At 54.6% G+C, this 18,216-nt stretch overlaps 8 protein-coding genes across 8 annotated transcripts; 2 read left to right on the plus strand and 6 right to left on the minus strand.

Annotated features, from left to right (window-relative positions):
* Positions 1 to 24: 24 nt before the first annotated feature.
* HMPREF1541_02404 (uncharacterized protein) lies at positions 25 to 2,952 on the minus strand (the record flags this gene model as incomplete). The annotated part of the gene is made up of 1 exon (XM_008716759.1): positions 25 to 2,952. One exon carries the CDS (start codon positions 2,950 to 2,952, stop codon positions 25 to 27), a length of 2,928 nt encoding a protein of 975 aa, XP_008714981.1.
* A 580-nt stretch (positions 2,953 to 3,532) lies between these two features.
* Positions 3,533 to 5,818, minus strand: HMPREF1541_02405 (uncharacterized protein; the record flags this gene model as incomplete). The annotated part of the gene is made up of 1 exon (XM_008716760.1): positions 3,533 to 5,818. The coding sequence occupies one exon, from the start codon at positions 5,816 to 5,818 to the stop codon at positions 3,533 to 3,535; it is 2,286 nt and encodes a 761-aa protein (XP_008714982.1).
* A 555-nt stretch (positions 5,819 to 6,373) lies between these two features.
* HMPREF1541_02406 (uncharacterized protein) lies at positions 6,374 to 7,825 on the minus strand (the record flags this gene model as incomplete). Its single annotated transcript, XM_008716761.1, has 1 exon — positions 6,374 to 7,825. The coding sequence occupies one exon, from the start codon at positions 7,823 to 7,825 to the stop codon at positions 6,374 to 6,376; it is 1,452 nt and encodes a 483-aa protein (XP_008714983.1).
* A 1,353-nt stretch (positions 7,826 to 9,178) lies between these two features.
* On the minus strand, positions 9,179 to 10,129 carry HMPREF1541_02407 (uncharacterized protein; the record flags this gene model as incomplete). The annotated part of the gene is made up of 1 exon (XM_008716762.1): positions 9,179 to 10,129. The coding sequence occupies one exon, from the start codon at positions 10,127 to 10,129 to the stop codon at positions 9,179 to 9,181; it is 951 nt and encodes a 316-aa protein (XP_008714984.1).
* A 281-nt stretch (positions 10,130 to 10,410) lies between these two features.
* Positions 10,411 to 11,376, plus strand: HMPREF1541_02408 (uncharacterized protein; the record flags this gene model as incomplete). Its single annotated transcript, XM_008716763.1, has 3 exons — positions 10,411 to 10,568; positions 10,617 to 11,157; positions 11,203 to 11,376. The coding sequence occupies 3 exons, from the start codon at positions 10,411 to 10,413 to the stop codon at positions 11,374 to 11,376; spliced, it is 873 nt and encodes a 290-aa protein (XP_008714985.1).
* Positions 11,377 to 11,402: 26 nt separating this feature from the next.
* On the minus strand, positions 11,403 to 12,264 carry HMPREF1541_02409 (uncharacterized protein; the record flags this gene model as incomplete). The annotated part of the gene is made up of 3 exons (XM_008716764.1): positions 11,403 to 11,460; positions 11,517 to 12,097; positions 12,148 to 12,264. The coding sequence occupies 3 exons, from the start codon at positions 12,262 to 12,264 to the stop codon at positions 11,403 to 11,405; spliced, it is 756 nt and encodes a 251-aa protein (XP_008714986.1).
* A 1,254-nt stretch (positions 12,265 to 13,518) lies between these two features.
* HMPREF1541_02410 (uncharacterized protein) lies at positions 13,519 to 15,694 on the plus strand (the record flags this gene model as incomplete). Its single annotated transcript, XM_008716765.1, has 4 exons — positions 13,519 to 13,971; positions 14,022 to 14,184; positions 14,242 to 14,651; positions 14,738 to 15,694. The coding sequence occupies 4 exons, from the start codon at positions 13,519 to 13,521 to the stop codon at positions 15,692 to 15,694; spliced, it is 1,983 nt and encodes a 660-aa protein (XP_008714987.1).
* A 755-nt stretch (positions 15,695 to 16,449) lies between these two features.
* Positions 16,450 to 17,832, minus strand: HMPREF1541_02411 (uncharacterized protein; the record flags this gene model as incomplete). Its single annotated transcript, XM_008716766.1, has 1 exon — positions 16,450 to 17,832. One exon carries the CDS (start codon positions 17,830 to 17,832, stop codon positions 16,450 to 16,452), a length of 1,383 nt encoding a protein of 460 aa, XP_008714988.1.
* Between the last annotated feature and the right edge of the window lie 384 nt (positions 17,833 to 18,216).

The raw sequence follows: 18,216 nt of genomic DNA on the forward strand, positions 1-18,216 counted from the left end.
CGAATGTTGATCTTTGGCCCCCCTTCAGGGCCCGACAAAGAAACGGGAGCTCTCCATGATCTCCGGGTCGCCATTAGCAAAGTCCCAGCCGATGATTTTGCTGTCCTGGCTACAGCACACGAGTCGGCGGGCATCAAATTGCAGCTTGAAAACACGAGAGACTGATGCGTTATTCGCTTGGCCGTTCGCTGGAGGTGGTGGGATTGGCTGATTCGGCCCACCAGCCTGCGCTGCCGCCACTGGGGGAGGTGCAGCCGGCTGTGCTTGCTGTTGAGCCTGTGGCCCAGCAGCAGCCGCAGCAGCCGCAGCAGGACCGGGAGGTTGGGGAGCGGTCATGGGCTGTTGTGTCGATTGGGACGCTGGTGTCTGTGGACCGAGATTGATCGTGTGTTGGCCACTAAGGTTGCGAAGTTGTTGCCCGTTGTGACTGATAGCCATGTTGTAGGATGTTGTTAGTGACCCGCTGGGTCGATTGGCGTTCCTGGGACTGTTACTGCTCTCAGCTGAAGCGCTTGCCGAGCTAGAGCCCGCGCCACTGCTTGATCGCGGTGGTACACTCAATGACTGCCGATTCAAGTTGCGAGCGATCCCCATGACGTTAGACAGCCCTGCTCCCAATGACGAAAAGGAGCTATTGACCACCTGGCCCATGATGCTAGACGGATTTATCGCCCCTGGGCCATTCGTAGTTGAAGGCGGGAACAGTGCCTGTCCAGCCTGAACGTTAAAGGGGGGCGCTTGGGCTGGACCTGGTGCTGGAAGAGCAGGTGTCGGCGCAGGAGCAGGCGGCACTGGAGCAGGTGGAGCCTGTGCTGCCGGAGGCACTTGTCCCGCAATTTGTTGAGGATGATTTCTTCGGGCTGGCCGTTGTGAAGTCTCTTGTCGTAGAGTCTGCCCGATAACCCAATCGCCTTGAGGATTCTTCCTCCAGATTATAATGGATTCATCATAGGACCCAGACACAATCTTGGCCCATTTGCTTCCACCACCACCAGGAGGCAGCTTGGAACCAAACGACACTCGTGAGCTGCCGAATTCTCCGGCTCGTAGTCGCCGACTGTAGCCACGATCGTCAATCACACGCCCAGATTCAACATCACGTTGGAACTTGACCTCTGCTTCTCGCGCCTGGGCGGCATAATCCGTCTCGCAACCTGGCAAATCAACGAAGCCGGCTTGCACGGTTCTGACGAGGTTGGAGTGACCCTTGAGCTCGGCGACTTCGGTCCCAGCTTCAAGGTCAAAGATGCGCACAGTGTTGTCACTACTCCCACTGACAATTCGCTTGCTGTCGAACTGTACACAGGCAATGCCCTTGAGATGTCCAGGAATAGACTTCACCATTTTGCCGTTGAGCACATTCCAGACCTTGATCATCCGATCGCCTGACGCTGATACTATCAAATCGCCGCTGATCTGTATAGCATTGACGGCAGCTCCATGGCCAACAAACGTCAGCATGTGCGACCATGCCTTGATGGGCTTTATGGAGCCATTAGCAAGCCGGGCCTCGAGCAAAGACGGCTCCATGCTCGCCAGGTCAATCATGTGAGTTGGCGCCCGGACAGTCTCTGTGCCCGGCGCAATTCGAGGGAAATCGGGCTCGTTGGGTGCAAGATTATGTCGATTCCAAACTTTGATCTTCTTATCCTTGGAGCATGTGACAAGGAACCGCTTGTCGAAGCGGAGATTGAGAACAGATTCGTCGTGGGCGGATGGGATCTCATGGAGCTTCTGACCCGTGGAAAACTTCCAGATAATGACGCTAGAATCGCTGCTTCCAGAGACAATGATATCTTCACCCTCGGACGGATCAAACTGGAGGCATAGCACGGACTGCGAGTGCCCGATCAGGGGCCTGCCACGAAGACGGCGCGTTTCCAGATCCCAGATTCGTAAACTTTTATCTCGACTTCCACTGACGAGCCACTTCCCGAAAAATTGGATGCAGTACACGCACTCCGTGTGTGCTTCCATGGGATAGGCAGGATCCGGCAGCTGAAACGTGGAATATCTCCCTTGCAGCCAGTTGTTTTCGAGGCGGTGTCTCTGTTTGTAAAGATACGCCCAGTTCAGGCGTTCTTCGCCCTTCTCATCGGCGACAGTGAGGCGCGATCTCGAGCGCGAATCGCTGTCGTTCCGACCAGTTCCAAGCTGAGCCAACGTTGAGTTGCTTGGTGCTGGATAATACTCCATTTCGTCGCTGGAATCGTGGCTGTGTCGCTTATTGCGACGTTGAGGGGACGCCTGCACGCTGGTCGGGGCATCCACCATTTCCTGGTCGCTGAAATCCTGCTGAACATCGCTGTCGATCTCAATGGCGCCGTGTTGCTCGCCCCAATTGGGAAGGTCCACAGGCGGCTGTCGGCGGTTCGTCTCAAGGAGATCAGATGTAGCTCGCTTCTTAAGTTGAGGCTGCTCGGCCGTGTCACCCGAGACCACTCTGCTCTTTCCTCTCCGGTTTCTGCTTTTCTCGCGGGTTATTGAATCCTCAAACGACTTCAGCTCCTTAGGCTCGACAAGCCAGCCTTGACTTTCAAACTGCTGTTGCCAGAGACGGGTGTCCTGAATCCTGTCTTGCCAATTGTGCGAGGCCAATGAAGCAGTCAACAAGTCAGAAGCACCCAGATATGCAAAGATCTCGCTCGTGATCTCAGGTGGTAACTTTTCAAGCGGGTCCATATGTAGATGCGGCGTCAATCGATCCACCACGGCTGCTATGTTTGAGGTTCGCAGTGTTCGCAAGATCTCGTATGCTATATCCATGCGGTTTTCCTCCGATTGGGACATGATCCATTCTTGTAATCTGTCCAACGCAATTCGGTTGTTTTCATCTTGGCTTGGGGTATCCTCTGAGAAGCCCTCATCAAGGCGGAAGGAGGCAGCAGAGGCCGAGGAGGGAAAGTGCGCTCGGGATGGGTCATCGTAGGGCATCAACGGGTCAGGCTCCATGCTGACTGATGGTGGGTTTCGCACTTGATAGCGTAATCGTGTGATAGCGGACGCTCCAGCTCGGATGCTGTGTTTGGTATAAGAAGACAGGTCTCAATGCCCCCTTGTATTATTTCTGCAGAATGCTCGAGAAGAGGAGGCAAAACAGAAGGTCGTCAATCCGATCGCGAGGAGTCGGCCTCAATGAACGAGCGCTTGGGCGTGGTACGGAATGATCGATGTCGTACCACAGATTCACACCCTCCAACCCGGAAGGTACAAGCAATGGCCTTCGAAGTAGATACTAGATATGACGGTGTACATGATATGCGTGGATGGCGGCGGAAGTCTGGAGTGGCAGACCAGGCGCAAGCGAGAGTTGTTGTTGCCCGAAAGGCTTGGCAGCGACAACTCCAGTTCCCCAGTTCCTCCCGCAGCCAATGACGCAATGGCCCGCGGTCGCTGCCTGCTTTTGTATAGCCCGATCACGAGAACTTGATTGCTAAACCACACCACGTTGAATTGGGTATCTTAGTCTAGTACTGCTTGCAACGCTCAAAACACGAATCGCATGCTGCAACGTCATACTCCGATCCCTTCTTCACCTATCTTTCTTTGGTTCTTCGCTATCCTCCGTTTTGGGTGTCACTGCACCGTCGGGATCCGAGACATTGTCCCAGCTACCCTCTGTTCCAGCGTTACTTTCCCTCTTCTTACCACGCTCACGCATGGCACCCCTTATACGCTGGCTCAGGTCTTGCGAGTCGAGGCTGCTGAATGGTTTCAATCCTTGGCCAAGACCTGCACCAGTGGAGCTGCTCCGACTTCTGCTCTTCGGGGTATGTGGTCTGGATGAGAAGAATCCGAAACTGCCAATATTCATAAAGGTTTCGTTGCTGGGAAGTAGATTGAGAGATCTTCCAAACAATGTATCGTCTTGCTCCGTAGCAGTAGGTGTCTCTGGTTCCGAAGCGCCCTCCAGTCTCGTTTCCGGGATCTGGCGATACTGAGATTGATATGCACCTTCTCTGAACGGATCTGCCACGATGCGGTTGGCGTCAAAGTCGGGAAAAACTTCGGGTCCTAGAGTGTTGATGACATCCGTAACCTTGGCAGAGAGCTCCTTTCTGTGTTTTTGCAACCTGGCCAGCGTGCTTGAAGAGCGAGGGTTCAAAGCAGCAAAGAGTGGCGGAAGTGACTTCACAACATCCATGCCGATCTCACCGATCCTGAGTGCCGCAAAGGTGATGGATACACATAACACCAGGAAAGCAATGGCAAATAGCCAGATAGGTACCCAGTCAGGAACATAGGTTCGTGCCACCATCCACCAGGGGACACGGTAGGTATAGACGCCCTCCCGACGGTTGTAAACGAGCCAGACCGACACAATGATGGTGTAGTACGCGTACAGTGCCGGTGCCGCCGCTATCGCAACCAGCAGCTTCCACGTTGTGATGACATCTCGGCCCTTAATCTTGACGGTCGACGCGGCAAGCGCCTCCCGGGACTTTTTCATGGAGATCAGCTTTGTGACGACGAAGAGCGGCCAGAACATGGCCAGTCCAGGCAAAGTCCCCACGGCAAGCACCACGATTTCACCAAGCCGGTAGATCAAAGTCCCAAGTACAAGCCACCATGGGCGTTTGATAGTGTTTCCCCATTCGACTTGGTGATCCCGGATACCGAGTGCGTGAATTTCTCGGTTGTAGTTAAGCACATCTCGTCGGAGAGCGACCACGCGCGGGTCATCTTTGTAAACCGTATAGCCTTTGACAAGTCTTCGATTGAGCTCGACAACAAGTGATAGCGGAAGCTTCTTTCCTGCGGGATTGTAGAGGCGTCTGGCGGCCTGGGCCAACATGAGTGTCTCGTAGTCCGGACTAGACTGAGTCACTGCTGTGAGGCCATCTTGGACAGTTGCCATCAGGGATCCGACGGCATTTCGGCGATCACCAGCTTTGTAGGCCTCGACCTGGTCTGGATGAACTTCAATGGCGTGGCCGAACTCGATGACTGCTCGCGAGCGAAACTTGTGCGCGTGGAAGTAATTCATTCCGATGGGGATGATCTTAAGTCCACAGTCGGGATTCCGCGCTAGAGCCTCCAGAGCCATGATGGCGACACCTGCCTTGAGCGGCAGGAGATCAGTACGATCATGACTACCACCTTCAGGAAAGATTCCAATGACACCTCCGGCTTCGAGTTCGTCGGACACCGCACTGTAGACTTTACCTTGATCAACGAAGGGAGCGACCTTGAAAGAACAGCCTCCTTCGGCGCCCAGCGAGTCAAGGGCTGCTTGCGAGTTGAATGGTTTCTTCAGCCTGAGTTGGGTGGGGGAGATGATCTGGGCAATTTCGCTGCTAGGAGTCTGGTTACCAGACTTTGGTAGAACTATCAGGCCACCGACTTCGAATTGACCGTTTTCAAAATTGGTACCGCGCCCTTCAATCAGCTCAGGTTTGTTTTCGCGATCCGGCAGATATATCTTGCCCTCGGCAGGCTTCACTTTGTCGAGAGCTCTTCCGACCGAGATAGAACCCACCGCAGACGACATAGCTCCAATGAAGCGTCGTTTGGTGGATTTCTCTGCGATCAACCAAGATATTCTGCGTTTTGCTTCCGTCTTAAAGATGCGCATAAGGATGACAGAGTCGACGAACTGGTTGGCGTGCGGGGCGGCGACGAAGATGACCGGGCCTACTCGAGGAATCTTCCATGCGCCTCTCGGGTGCACCTCGCGGAAGTACAGTTCAATCAGGACACTAAGACTCCAGACGACAAGGTCATACACCCATGGTATGAGCCGACGTGACTTTTGCGTGCCATGTGGACCACGTGCGTTGCGACGTCCAGATCGCTGGACATTGCTCTGATTTGGCATCTTTGAGGTTGTTGATAGACACACGACAGGCCTATGCTATCGTCGACCGTGGCATTTGATCTGAGCAGCTGTCTAATCCCTTGGTATGTCAGGCAGCAGGGCGCAGATATCGGTGGGGTGCAGCGAGCTTGCGGAAGGTGGGGTGGTTTGACGGGTTGCAAGTTGGTTATCAAAGCAGTGGAACCTGGCTAAGGGAAGGTCATATAGCAGCAACAGGGCAGAAGGCAAGTGAGATTAATTGTCGAAAGGAGGAAAAGAATGCAGAAGATGAATACAGAGTTGTTGGGCAGTTAAGCCAGGGTGGGTTGTTGGATGGGTGGAACAAGATGAATTGAGGAGCATCTCCAAGCACGAGCAATTTTGGTGGGGTTTGGCCACTGGCGTTCAAGTTTCTGGGGAAAGAGAACCCGGCACCGTTCTTGACACCTCGCTTTGCTTCTGCCAGCGCGCATCGCTGCTGCGCCAATGGTAAGGCTTCTCTTCTGTATTCGTCAAGCTACTTGTCATCTTCGCATTATTACATCCACAGGTATGTGAGCTGAGGCCTGCCTCAGGTCAGGATACGTGGTCTTCATCCTGGTCAGCCTCATCCAACGGGCGCCTTCGCTCAGCAAGGAGTCTCTCGATCGACTTTTGGGACTCCTCCTCAATGCGCCTCATCCGCTCCCGGAGATGCATCACCTGATCTGCCCAGCGAGTCTCCCACAGATCCTCCACCGAGTTCCTCGCTTTCTCGATGCGGGTCTCGGTCTGTTCCTCCACGCTTTGTAACCGTACTCTTAAGTCATCAATGATAAAGTCTCTGGCCCGCAGCTCCTGTCTGTATACTGTATCCATTTCAACCAACCGTTGTCTTAGGTGGGTCACTTCTCGCTCTTTGAAGAGCATTTCTCTGCGATGATCTTGGTCCAGCCTCCTCATCATGCCAGCATAGTGAAGCGATATGTCGTTTTCATTGTCCATCGGTAGAGGCTTTGGACTCTCGTGCATCTCGCCCTGCTCAGCATTCTCCGCTGCCCGTGTGACAACTGTCAGCTCCCGCGTTCGCGGGAACCGTGGAAAAATGCCTGCGGCACCCGAGCCAATGAAATCGGGCGAACCAGGGTCGTTGTTTTCGTGTGATTCGTAAAGAACAGGTCCTGCAGACTGGCTTTTGCCTTTGGACACAGCACCGCCCGGGTTTCTAGAGGGTCCTGGCCCGGCAGATTGTTGCAATTGAGTGTCCAGTGAAGGTAGGCGCACTCCATTCCTCCTGCGTAGGGGCAATGGCATCCGTAGGGCTTGCGTGCTGTCGTAGGACGCGACTTGGGACTCTGTCGAACGCAACTTCCTCAGGTCGTGGGCTACCGAAAGAATCTCAGGCCCTTGCTTGTAGGACAGGTTCCGGACAGGCGCGTCACCATCATCGACTGCCAGCGCCGTGGTTGGCCTTGAATGATCTGTATCCACTGGCGACGGCATATCGAGCTGAGCAGGATCAAGTATGTCCGCTCGGAGCGTGGTGCTGGGTGTTCGGATTGGAGATGGCTGTCGTGGGGTCATGGTCCCTTCCTCCGCCGTCTCATCCTCGTCGTCGTTGGAGGAAATGTAGTATCGCGCATTGTGTAGTCTGCGAGGTGTCGAGACTGTTTGATCAGAAAATTCGCTGATGCTTGGGGAGACCTCTCTGAAAGTTGGTGAGAGCACACTGCCACTTTCGGCGTCAAGGTAGCCTTCATACGGAGGCGGAGCTGTATCGGTGATCCGTGATCCGTCTCTAGCAATGCGGAAGTATTGACCACCCACCATCAGATCTATACTTCGAGCGTCATCCCCAAAGGTGTTGGTTGAGAGTTTTGTTGCGGTCGACACCACACTGGACGCTCTAGAGTGCCTATTCACACGCGACGCAGCCAGTTCGCGCATATAACTAGGTATCGCAGAAGACGACGGCTCGTCCTGTTGTTGATCATCCACATAGCCGCTCATTCTGTGACCAACCTCGACCGACCTGGAGCGGTCGGGCATCGCTGATCTGTAGAACTGCATCATCCTTGGCGTATCATCGTCGCTTCCACACTGGGGCCTGCGGAACCCTTAGGAGTCGACGTCGCGGGGTAGCGAGCAGCGAGCGTGCTGTTAGCTATAGGGAGGACAAGTCTCAGGCATCAGAATTTCTCCCGCTCCAAAAAGGCGAGCGGAAAGATGAAACCAGTGAGGCTGTGAGAGGGGGTGCTGGAACAAGGAAGGGCCTGGTCTCAGGCCCCGACATTAACCAGGTCCCTTAGCTACCGAGCCCCGGCAATGGCATTGGGTGGGCCTCAAAGGCACCTTTGCGCGATCATGATTTATACGAGTATGCTGTTGTTACACAAGGTGTAGAGACTTGCCTTGACGTACTCGTCATTATGTTCAAGACACAACAAATCTTAGGGTCAACCTCCGAGAAGATCAGGTAAGGCACAACAGGGTGTAGCTCTGGCACCAACGGCGCGCTGACTTCACCCAAAACCCCCCCAACTTTCTTGGCAGTTGTGTGCGATCACAAGGCTTTCGGCTAGACCTCCTTCGTATCGACAGATCATGCCCAATGTTCTGACAGCATCGCCAGTCATTTCCCGTATACATCTGCAACGCCTAACTGAGGCTGCTTATGCTACTGCTTCGACGTGATCTGACGGCAGCAGCCAGCCATCGCCATTGGCGTCCCATGCTTTACGCGACCTCGCTCAGAAGACCTGTTACTACCGCGAGGTGGTTTGGCCTGCTCCTAGTATAGATCTGCCCGGGGTATAAAAGACAAGTTGAGAGCTTGAAAGTTTGAAGCCAGAGTCCGTCGTTTGGAACCTTGCCTTTGGTGTGGGAGTCTGCCTCGTGTACGTTGCCAGCGTAGAGATACCGATCGAGTAGATTGAATATTACTTGGTCATTCTCTTTGAGATGGATGTGAAAGTCGCCCGACCTTCCGAACCCGCCGTGCAGAGCTTTCGAGAAGTGGTCCGAGGCTTTTGACAACGATTCATGGGTGTGGAAGTCCTTTGCCTGGTCCGATCGGCTGACGGTGACTATTGCCATCTCAGCTCCATACAAGCCGGTAGGTAGAGGGAAGACCTCGTCAGCGGTCTTGCTAGCTGGTCTCATGGCTCGTGTATACCCGGCCGACGGCTCTATGGACTGTGGCCACAAGATCGATGTAAAATGGAGATGCAAGCACCCTGCCTCCATGAAACAGAAGAGCAGCTCTGCCCTGTGCATATTTCCAATTCCGATGCTGATGATATACTGTCACGGTACCAGCTCGTCGCCGATGGGGATTATAGGGCCCGGGCAACTCTGATGCTTCTCACGGATACGGGACGGCGCGATAACGGGTTGTCATAGTTAAGACGCCGATTCTCGACCCCCTCCAATGGCCCTGGGAAGCATGAGGTCAACGAGCCACGGGTTATGAGACGGCCGATAGAGCAGGTCCATGATACTCGCGTTGATAAAGAGCGACTCACTCCCATGTTTGAGGTCGGTCGCATCGTAGTATGCACTCATCCGATCGACAACTTCTTGGTGACCAGGAGATTCTATAATCTTCTCACCGTTGTTTGACACGAACCAGTGCTTTCTCATAGCTCCAGCGGCTTCATGGATGTGACCGAAGACATGCAGCCGCGGCTTGCAGCGCTCTACGGCCCGCCTCAGATGCACACAACCGACATCCTCACCAGAGTACGTCTTGTCCAGAATGTGAGCTGGCGGCCCATGAGTGATCAGGATGTCGACGCCAGCATCGGGAACAGGGTTCTCGGCATTCGTGAGGGTGACAGTATCTTCCAAAGTCTTGTTGAAGCGATCTTGCTCCCGGGAATATCCAAAGGCCCAGTTGCAAAATTCTGGCTGATACGCTGAGGCGTAGACCGTAAATCTGGCACCACTCCGAAGAGTAAATATGCGGACCCCTTCAACCATGTACACAATGCCGGCCTCCTGAGCAGTCTCTCCAGTGTACATGGCCTCGAACTCATTCAGTGTCTCGTCTGAGTAATTCTCGCCACGGCAGTGAAGACTACCAAATTCATGATAGTATGGCTTATCGAGAGTCAGATCATGATTGCCGGGAATAACTATTTTGAGCTCCGCGTCACAGCCCTTGATGAGTTCTAGGGCTCGCTGGTGCTGATCACCCTTCCCATTCATGGTGAGGTCGCCCGCGTGTAAGAGGACATCGGCCTTGGGCAGAGGCCATCGAAACACCTCCCTGCTGTGCGCAGCTCCTGGCAAAGCGCAGTGAGTATCTGAGAGTATCAACACCCGTGTCTTGACGCCCGCCTCGTCTGTCATTGTGGAGTTGTTTTCTTGGAACGCAGACTGCACGCGTCGCCGCGGTGTATGTAGATAGAGTCCAGGAGGTTGCCTGGACGCCCAGGACAAGCTAATGCAAGGCTACAATGACCTCGACAATGCGGAGAAGAGCGAATGTGCATATCGCGATGCAGTGGCGGAGTTGGCCCTCCGAGTGTTGGCAGTTTCGTCCGAGGTTTTGAGAAAGGCGAGAAAGCATCTACCTCACGAGGCACGACGCTCTTTCATCGCACTCTGGCATTTCAATTGAAGCAGTGAACATGGCGAATGGTCTAGCACTCCGAAAAGCCGCGCGAGAAGGGCAGTTGAGTGGTACAACAACAGGCCAAGCGCCAGGACATATCCAGGCAAATCTTATCGTTCTACCTGCCGTCGTCGCTCGTGACTTTGAGCTCCTCGCTGCGAGAAACCCTGTACCGTAAGTTATTGTCACTACGAGACATAGCCCTCTTGCTAACCGCGCCAGATGTCCTGTCCTAGCAAAGACAAAGATTCCCGGCGATCCCCATTCGTTCGCTCCAGCCAACCTATTTCTGCATTCCAAAGACCTCAGCACCGTCATTGACATCAGGACTGACCATCCAGCATACAACGTATATGAAAACGGCAAGCTGCTAGCAACCAAATCCGACATCAAGGACGAGTGGACCGATTCATCGGTTGCCTTCTTGATAGGGTGCAGCTTCAGCTTTGAGTCGGCGCTGTGCAAGGCTGGCCTGACTCCTCGGAACATCGATCTAGGTCGCAACCCTCCAATGTTCACCACTAGCAGCAGACTTAACCCGGCCGGCATCTTTACCGGGGCCACGATGGTTGTGAGCATGCGCCCTTACCGACCAGAGGACATCGAGCGAGTCCGGGAGATTACACGCCCATATGTCAAGACTCACGGCGAGCCTGTGGCGTGGGGCTGGAATGCTCTCGATGAGCTAGGCATTCGGGATGTGAACAAACCCGACTTTGGACCAGTGACTGAGTTTCGTGATGGCGAAGTGCCAGTCTTCTGGGTAAGTCGATATTCTTCACCATGCTGGAGATACTAATCAGAACAGGGCTGCGGCGTAACTCCTCAGGTGGCGGTAATGGCCGCTGCCGAGAAGATCCCAGGCAAAGTCATGTCGCACAAGCCTGGTAGCATGCTCGTCCTGGATATTACCGAAGACCAGCTGTTTGCTGCCGAGAATACGAGCATCCAGCCGCTGGGACTGGTGATCAACGGCCACTGAAGGACTCGGGTGATTCGAACTTTTGCTTACGCTCCTGGCGAGCCGGATTCAGGAACCTTTTTAGTGGGCGCATCTCTAGCGCCTCTTTTGGGTCATAGAACGCTTTAGTTTTTCGCAAACTTTTCCCAAACACTGTATACAAGCTGCGCGAACGAGGAGTCTTGGCTCTTACCTTGCCGGTGGCGCTGTAGGCTGACTCCACGGTATCTCGACAATGCTTGGCCTGCTCTGGTGCAATGCTTTCAAGGACCTCAAGCGCGTTGTCTGCTAGTTGAAGATGCTGCTCTCGAATTGCGAGCGTGAGCGTGCGAATACAGCAATCTGCATCTGGCATAATGTACATCGGCTCCACGTGCTTCTGCCAGATCCAATCCGTGGTTGGAAGATGACCTGCCGCCAGAGTTTCGTGGAGAATGTACAGCCAAGTAGGGCGTGGTAGCTCAATGTGTCTATCGTGATAATCGTAGAAGATGTGCAGTAGCAACTCGAACTCCTTTTCCTGACACATGGCGTGGCAGAGGACCGTCCGCAGCCAAAGAGGGATCTCGATGCTGTCGCTTTCGAGTTGAGCCAGTTCTCCCTGACCAGCCTCAAGTTGGCCCTCGCGGATTAGTGCTGCGACATTGTTCTGGCGGGCGAGTGGAGACATCGGTGCCCACTCTCTTCTCATTTTCTGTATTGTGCTCTGGCGCAATAGCGGATCTGGATGAACGGCTAGGACCTGCATAGCTGTCAGCTCGTTTCAAGGAGGAAAGAAAAGACACGATATACCTCGAGCACTGCGTTATCTACGAGGCCACTGGTCGGAAGAAGTGAGCTCTCCATCTCGGAGAGGATTCCCTTCACATTGTCGACTGATCCTTGCGGATCGCAATTACCCAGTATCATGGCCTCGTAGTGCGCGGTGGTAGGTCGTATGTGCCTCACACCGACAATATATTCCAACAATGTTTCGACGGCTTTCAAGGATGCCTTGTTGCGAGCAGTCCAAGTCAACTCCCGCTCGAGGTCCGCAATGGAAGCGTTATCCAGTCGGTCTTGGGATAGCTCGATCTCGCCATGAGAGTTCTCGGTCCACGAGTGCAACGGAGGTTGTGCATTGCTTCGACCAGCATGCGACGGGGCCTTGTACACCGCGAATGGCAATCGGTGTGTGCTCAAGTGGGCACATCGCGGTTTGAAGTGGCTTGCGGCCGCTGCGCCATGATGTCCAAGCCTGGGAGTCGTTGGGAGTGTGCGGGCGAAAGCCGGAGGGCCTATAGTAGCGCAACGAGAGGCCCAAGATGACCGTAGACAAGTACTCGCAATGTGCATGTGCCCGTCATTGCTGGCAAAGCAGTTCGAGCGGTGGAAAAAGACTCAGAAGTTGGGCGCAAGCGACCGCGGTTCACGACAGCCTTGGCGCGTCGGTGCTGCTCAACGTCAACGTTGCTCGTCCTCTACATCTACCTGCCGCCACCCAGCCTAGGAACAGCCTGCGGCTACACAATGCTCATTAAAGTAGCCGGGTAAGCAATGAGCTGTTGTACAGTGGCGTGTCAGTTGTCTCCTGATGAAGCAGTACCTTTCTTCAGAATACCAGGTCGAACCTCATACATCACCAACTCGATCTCTGTGCTGAGTGTAGTGACCCAAGAAAGCGAAGGAGTTATGAATGGTATGCGACAGAGCTGTCCAGGTTGATGACTTGGTTCGAGATGAAGCACCCACTGGTGAGTGTAGCACGTCTTGCTTCTTGAGAGCCCCCGTTGGCCCAGTCATGATGCTGTGAGCAAGCATTGTGTACCCCAGACGGGCATGCATGTTTGCTGTCAGATCGACGAAGATGTTGCTCGAGGCTGGCTTCCAGCACAGTAAGGTCGAAGTGAATGTTTCCCGTTGTACTAGGCAATGCCAAGTCGACTTTAAGGGCAGCCATTTGTTCCTTGCCAACGCAGCCACCGGTTTGCACCTCCATGGCCGTGGGGACGTCGATCTCGTGCAATGATACTACACATTCCCACAGGAGCGCAGTACTTCCAGATACCACGGTGTGCCCCCATCAAAAAACAGCTTGAAAGCTTCTCGTGGCCTTTTCGATGAACCAAGACCACTCCCATCTTTAAAAGTACTCTATCTTCAATAACACCTCATACTTCCAGCATGAGGCTGCTTCCACTCACACTAAGTCTCATATTATCTGATGCGACATCTGCTGCATCGAAGCCCCGCGCGAAGTCTATCACTAGCCGAGAAGAATCGTACCCAAAGTATGCGGTCAAGACGCCACCTCTCGACACGCCATGGACATATGACCTTGGCACCGATCCCTGGCCAGAATATCCTCGTCCACTGATGCGACGATCCGACTGGAAGAGCCTGAACGGCATCTGGAGATACCAAAATGCATCTGCATCTGATCAAGAGCCGCCTATCGGGGCGATTTTAGACCATGAAGTCCTTGTTCCATCCTGCTTGGAAAGTGCCATCTCCGGGTTACAAGGCACTTATACCATCTACTCATGGTTCTCCCATGACTTCCTCGTCCCATCGAGCTGGCAGTCCCGCAAGGTGCTTCTCAACTTTGGAGCGGTTGATTATGAAGCGACAGTCTACGTAGGTGGATCCTTTTCGGGGACGTTCACTTATGACTGAGACCTTTTGAGATCAACGGCAACTATGTGACTTTCAAGCGCGGCGGCTACGCCAGCTTCTCGACAGATATCACAGACCACGTCCACTTCAATAGTTCCAACGCGTTGCTAGTGTTCGTCCATGATCCAACCGACAGCGACGACATCGTGATCCCGATCGGAAAGCAGACCCTGCGTAAGTGCACATACACAAAATGAAGTACTTCCTTTGGCTATACTAATACTGGTGCAGGCCCTAGCCATATCTTCTACACCCCCTGCAGCGGAATTTGGCAGAGTGTATGGATCGAAGCTGTACCCACCTCAAACTACATCTCCCAACTCGATCTCGATGGAGATATGCATGGGAAAGTCTCGCTTCTTGCGCATTCCGCGACCCGTGGCCGGGACAAGGTCAACATTACCATTCGCGAAGGAGGTCAGACAGATACGGCTGCGGCCACAGCTTCATTCGACGCCGATTTCCCTACTGAAATCACCATGCCCTTCACCCCAAAACTCTGGTCTCCAGACTCACCTGTATTGTACGATGTTACCATACAGCTTGGCAGCGACACCATTGAGAGCTATGTCGGATTCCGCTCCATCGCTTCCCAAGAGGTCAATGGAGTTGTTCGACCCATGCTTAACGGCGAGTTCATCGTACGTTCATACCCCACAGCATCAGCTTCGACATATGCCTCCTCTCTAAACGTTCTCATCGGTTCTTCCAGCTAACAGGCCCCCAGTTCACAGTCGGCACACTCGACCAGGGCTACTGGCCTGACGGTATCTACGTCCCACCCAACCACTCCGCAATGGTATACGACCTCCACATTCTCAAAATCATCGGCTTCAACCTCGTCCGCAAGCACATCAAAATCGAATCCGACCTCTTCTACGCCGCTTGCGACAGACTCGGCCTGCTCATCATCCAAGACATGCCCTCCCCACGCCCCCTGCAGACCAAACACTACCCCAACTGCACCTCCCACCCCTACCTCCCCAACGCCACCGAACAAGCCGACTTCGTCCGCCAACTCCAGACCATGATCCACCAGCTCAAATCCCACCCCAGCATCTTCGCCTGGACGATCTACAATGAAGGCTGGGGCCAGCCCCTCTCCCCCACCCCCAACGGCACCTACGCGGAACACGGCCTCACAACGCTGGTCCGCACCCTGGACCCCACGCGCCTCATCACCGCCACCTCAGGCTGGACGGACCACGGCGCCGGCGACTTCTCGGACACGCACACCTACGCCTCCCCCAAATGCGGCACCCCCTTCTACAAAACTCCTTCACCTCCCTACGACCCCACCCGCATCGCCCTGCAAGGCGAATTCGGCGGCATCGGCCACAACGTCAGCGCCTCGCACCTGTGGCCCCTCCCCGCCGCGGTCGCCACCATCAACCAAACGTACGAGCTCGCCGACGACCTGGACACGTACAACTACCGCGCGCACCAGCTGTGGCGGGAGCTGCGCGAGCAGGTCGACCTCTTCGCCTGCTCCGGCGCCGTCTGGACGCAGACCACCGACGTCGAGGGCGAGCTGAACGGCCTGTTGACCTATGACCGGCGCGTGCTGCGCGTCGATCTGGAGCTGTGGCGTAGGGATATTCAGGAGCTGTATGATGCCGCCGAGAGGAGGGGCGCGAGGCCGTATCAGGTTCCGCAGCCCGTGAGGTTTGATATGCGCCCTTGAGGAGAATGGGAGGTTAGGGCGCGGGAGGAGTGGAGTCGTGGGTGATGCTAGGAAGTTAACTTTGTCATTTGGGTCGCGGAGAAACTGGGGAGGGGAGGAGCATTCGTTCTGAGGCTCCTGACAAGGTGCGGGGGTAGTTGACTGGTATGCGATAAAACCCTTTACGGCTTCGGAGGGCGATTCGCGGATTTTGCTAAAAACTTCAAACTGGTTTCTATCCTGGGGGGGGGTAGGCAATCCAGAGAGGGCTTGAGCACACACACCCAGGCGTTGAGGCAGCTGAGGGCGAGCAAGCTCCTCTTCAACGTATGGGCTCTTATTACATGTCAGCCTGGGACAGACACGACACGGCTTCCATAGTCCACGACACACGAGACATACGCCATCCCGAAGGAGAATGCCAATTGCTATGAAACGTATTGCTATACATGGCCCTGAATTAATATATTGCAAGAAAATATCCCTGTGGCATTTCCCTTTGCCCTTTTGGCCGGGCTTTCAAGAGGCCGACTAGATGCCTACTGTGCCGAGCCGCATGGTGCCCTATCGTATCCTGCTGTTTCCCCGGTAGTATATCCTGCGTACCGCCGTCTTCTGCGGTGACACAACCCCGCCAAAACGCCGTCACCGTACCTAACCCTGCGTGTATAGATCTTCCATTTTCCTTCGGTCAAGAAATCGATGCACACCCAAGGACAGCTCATCCGTAATGCAAACAAGCAGGCAATCGATGTCGAGATGCTGCGTCTTCCAGTTCACTCGCGACTCCGCGTTGTCTCTGTCCGCTGGGTGTCAAAGCTGAGCCGTGGGCTACAGTCCACGACACTGCTCTGGGTGGTGTCGTCCGGGGTGCCGTCCGTGACACTTGGCGTGTAGCCTGTGAAGCCGTCGACAACGCTGAAGTCGCTGCCTAGATCATTTGCGTAACTTGGCGGCGGAAGCGAATAAGCAGGAAGAGTTTCGGACCGGATACTGGCACGCTCTGCCGCCTCAAGCTCCGCTGGAGCTCGCCCCTCAGTCCGCTGGTGCTGGAAGCTCGACGAGCCCTCCTCGGCACGCATCATTTCACGTACCAGCAGGTGCGTGTTACGGAGGCCGTTGATTTGCGGTCGGACCACGTCGGCCGACTCGCTTTCCTGGTTGAGGATGAGCTCGCGCTTCTCTTCGTAGTCCGAGGATGCGAACGGCCGTCGGAAGCGTTGGAAGAAGGTTCGCACGCGGTACTTGCATGCCGCTTTGCGATAGAGAGCACGCGTTCTGCGTTCTTCACGGCGAGCTGCGCAGTCGGCTTTGCGACGCGGGTCGCGCAGGAAGATACACTTGCGGCGGATGCAGATACAACAGCCGAAGGTTAGAGCCCCCACGCCAATAATGAGAGCGGCAGCAATGAAGAAGGCAATTTTGAACTGATCTTGGGGCGTTAGCGCAAAAGGCTGGAAATGACTCTGTGAGTGTGGGTGCGCGCTGTCGGAAGGCGGGCTTGCTGCGGGAGTGTGATTCTCTTCGGTTGCCCATGGAGGTCTGCCACCTGCCCACGGGCGTCTGCTGTTTGGCCGTGCCCATGGAGGTCTGCCACCTGCCCATGGGGGTCTGCCACCTGGACGAGCCCATGGAGGTCGCCTTCCGTTGCCGGGAGGGCCATGGTGCCACTGAGGGCGACCATTGCCGCCTTGTTCTTCCTGTTGATCTTCCTTGTCTTTGACTTCAGAAGCTTCTTCGGTGGTCTCCACTTCGGTGGTCTCCACTTCGGTCTCGACCTCTACAGCCTGCACTGCATCGTCATCAGCCTCTTCCGTAGTTTCAGCATCCTCACTGAAGTCGACAAGGAGGGCTTGGTTCTCGTGCTGCTCAACCACCTTTTTTACCTCAGCAGTGCAATTCATGTGAGTCTCGTTTTTGAAGAAGTCGGAATTGATGTGAGTATGATGAGAAACATGAGTGGCGAGCAGGTGCGCAAGCGTGGGGGCCTTTTTCCATGCAGTCTTGACGTAGCACCGGATGGTATCACAAGTAGAAAACTGGGCCTTCCAGATCGACATAATGGAAGCTTGCACAGCCTTGATCTCCTTTTCGATATCGGCAGCGTGGGCTTTCAGGAGGTCCAGTTTCAGAAGCTCGGCCTCGAGGCCGGGGGGCATGTCATGAGATAGGTTGTCATAATCACCGGGTACGACAGTGAGCTTGAGTTCGTCGGACGGTGACCGCCATGAATCTAGGACAGCCTGCGACGTAGAAGTATAAGCATCTAGAGCAGGACCATGAGACAGTCTGAGTATGGACGGCTGGCCCGTTTGGCGGTATGAAAATGCAAGTTCAGTCAGCGCAGCGGAATCAATGTCGGGATTTGAGATAGTAAGGACGACCAAAGACACATCGCCTTCGAGACATGTGAGGCTGCCGGAAGCCTCGAGCCAAGCGAAAGATCCATCTCCACGGGGCGAGGAGAACTGGGTAGGTTGTTGAGATGGGGACGCCAAAGTTAACTTCGCATTGTTAATCCCAAGGTTTATATCGAGACATTC

Source organism: Cyphellophora europaea (assembly GCF_000365145.1).
Source record: "Cyphellophora europaea CBS 101466 unplaced genomic scaffold supercont1.2, whole genome shotgun sequence".
NCBI classification, from domain to species: Eukaryota; Fungi; Ascomycota; class Eurotiomycetes; order Chaetothyriales; family Cyphellophoraceae; genus Cyphellophora; species Cyphellophora europaea.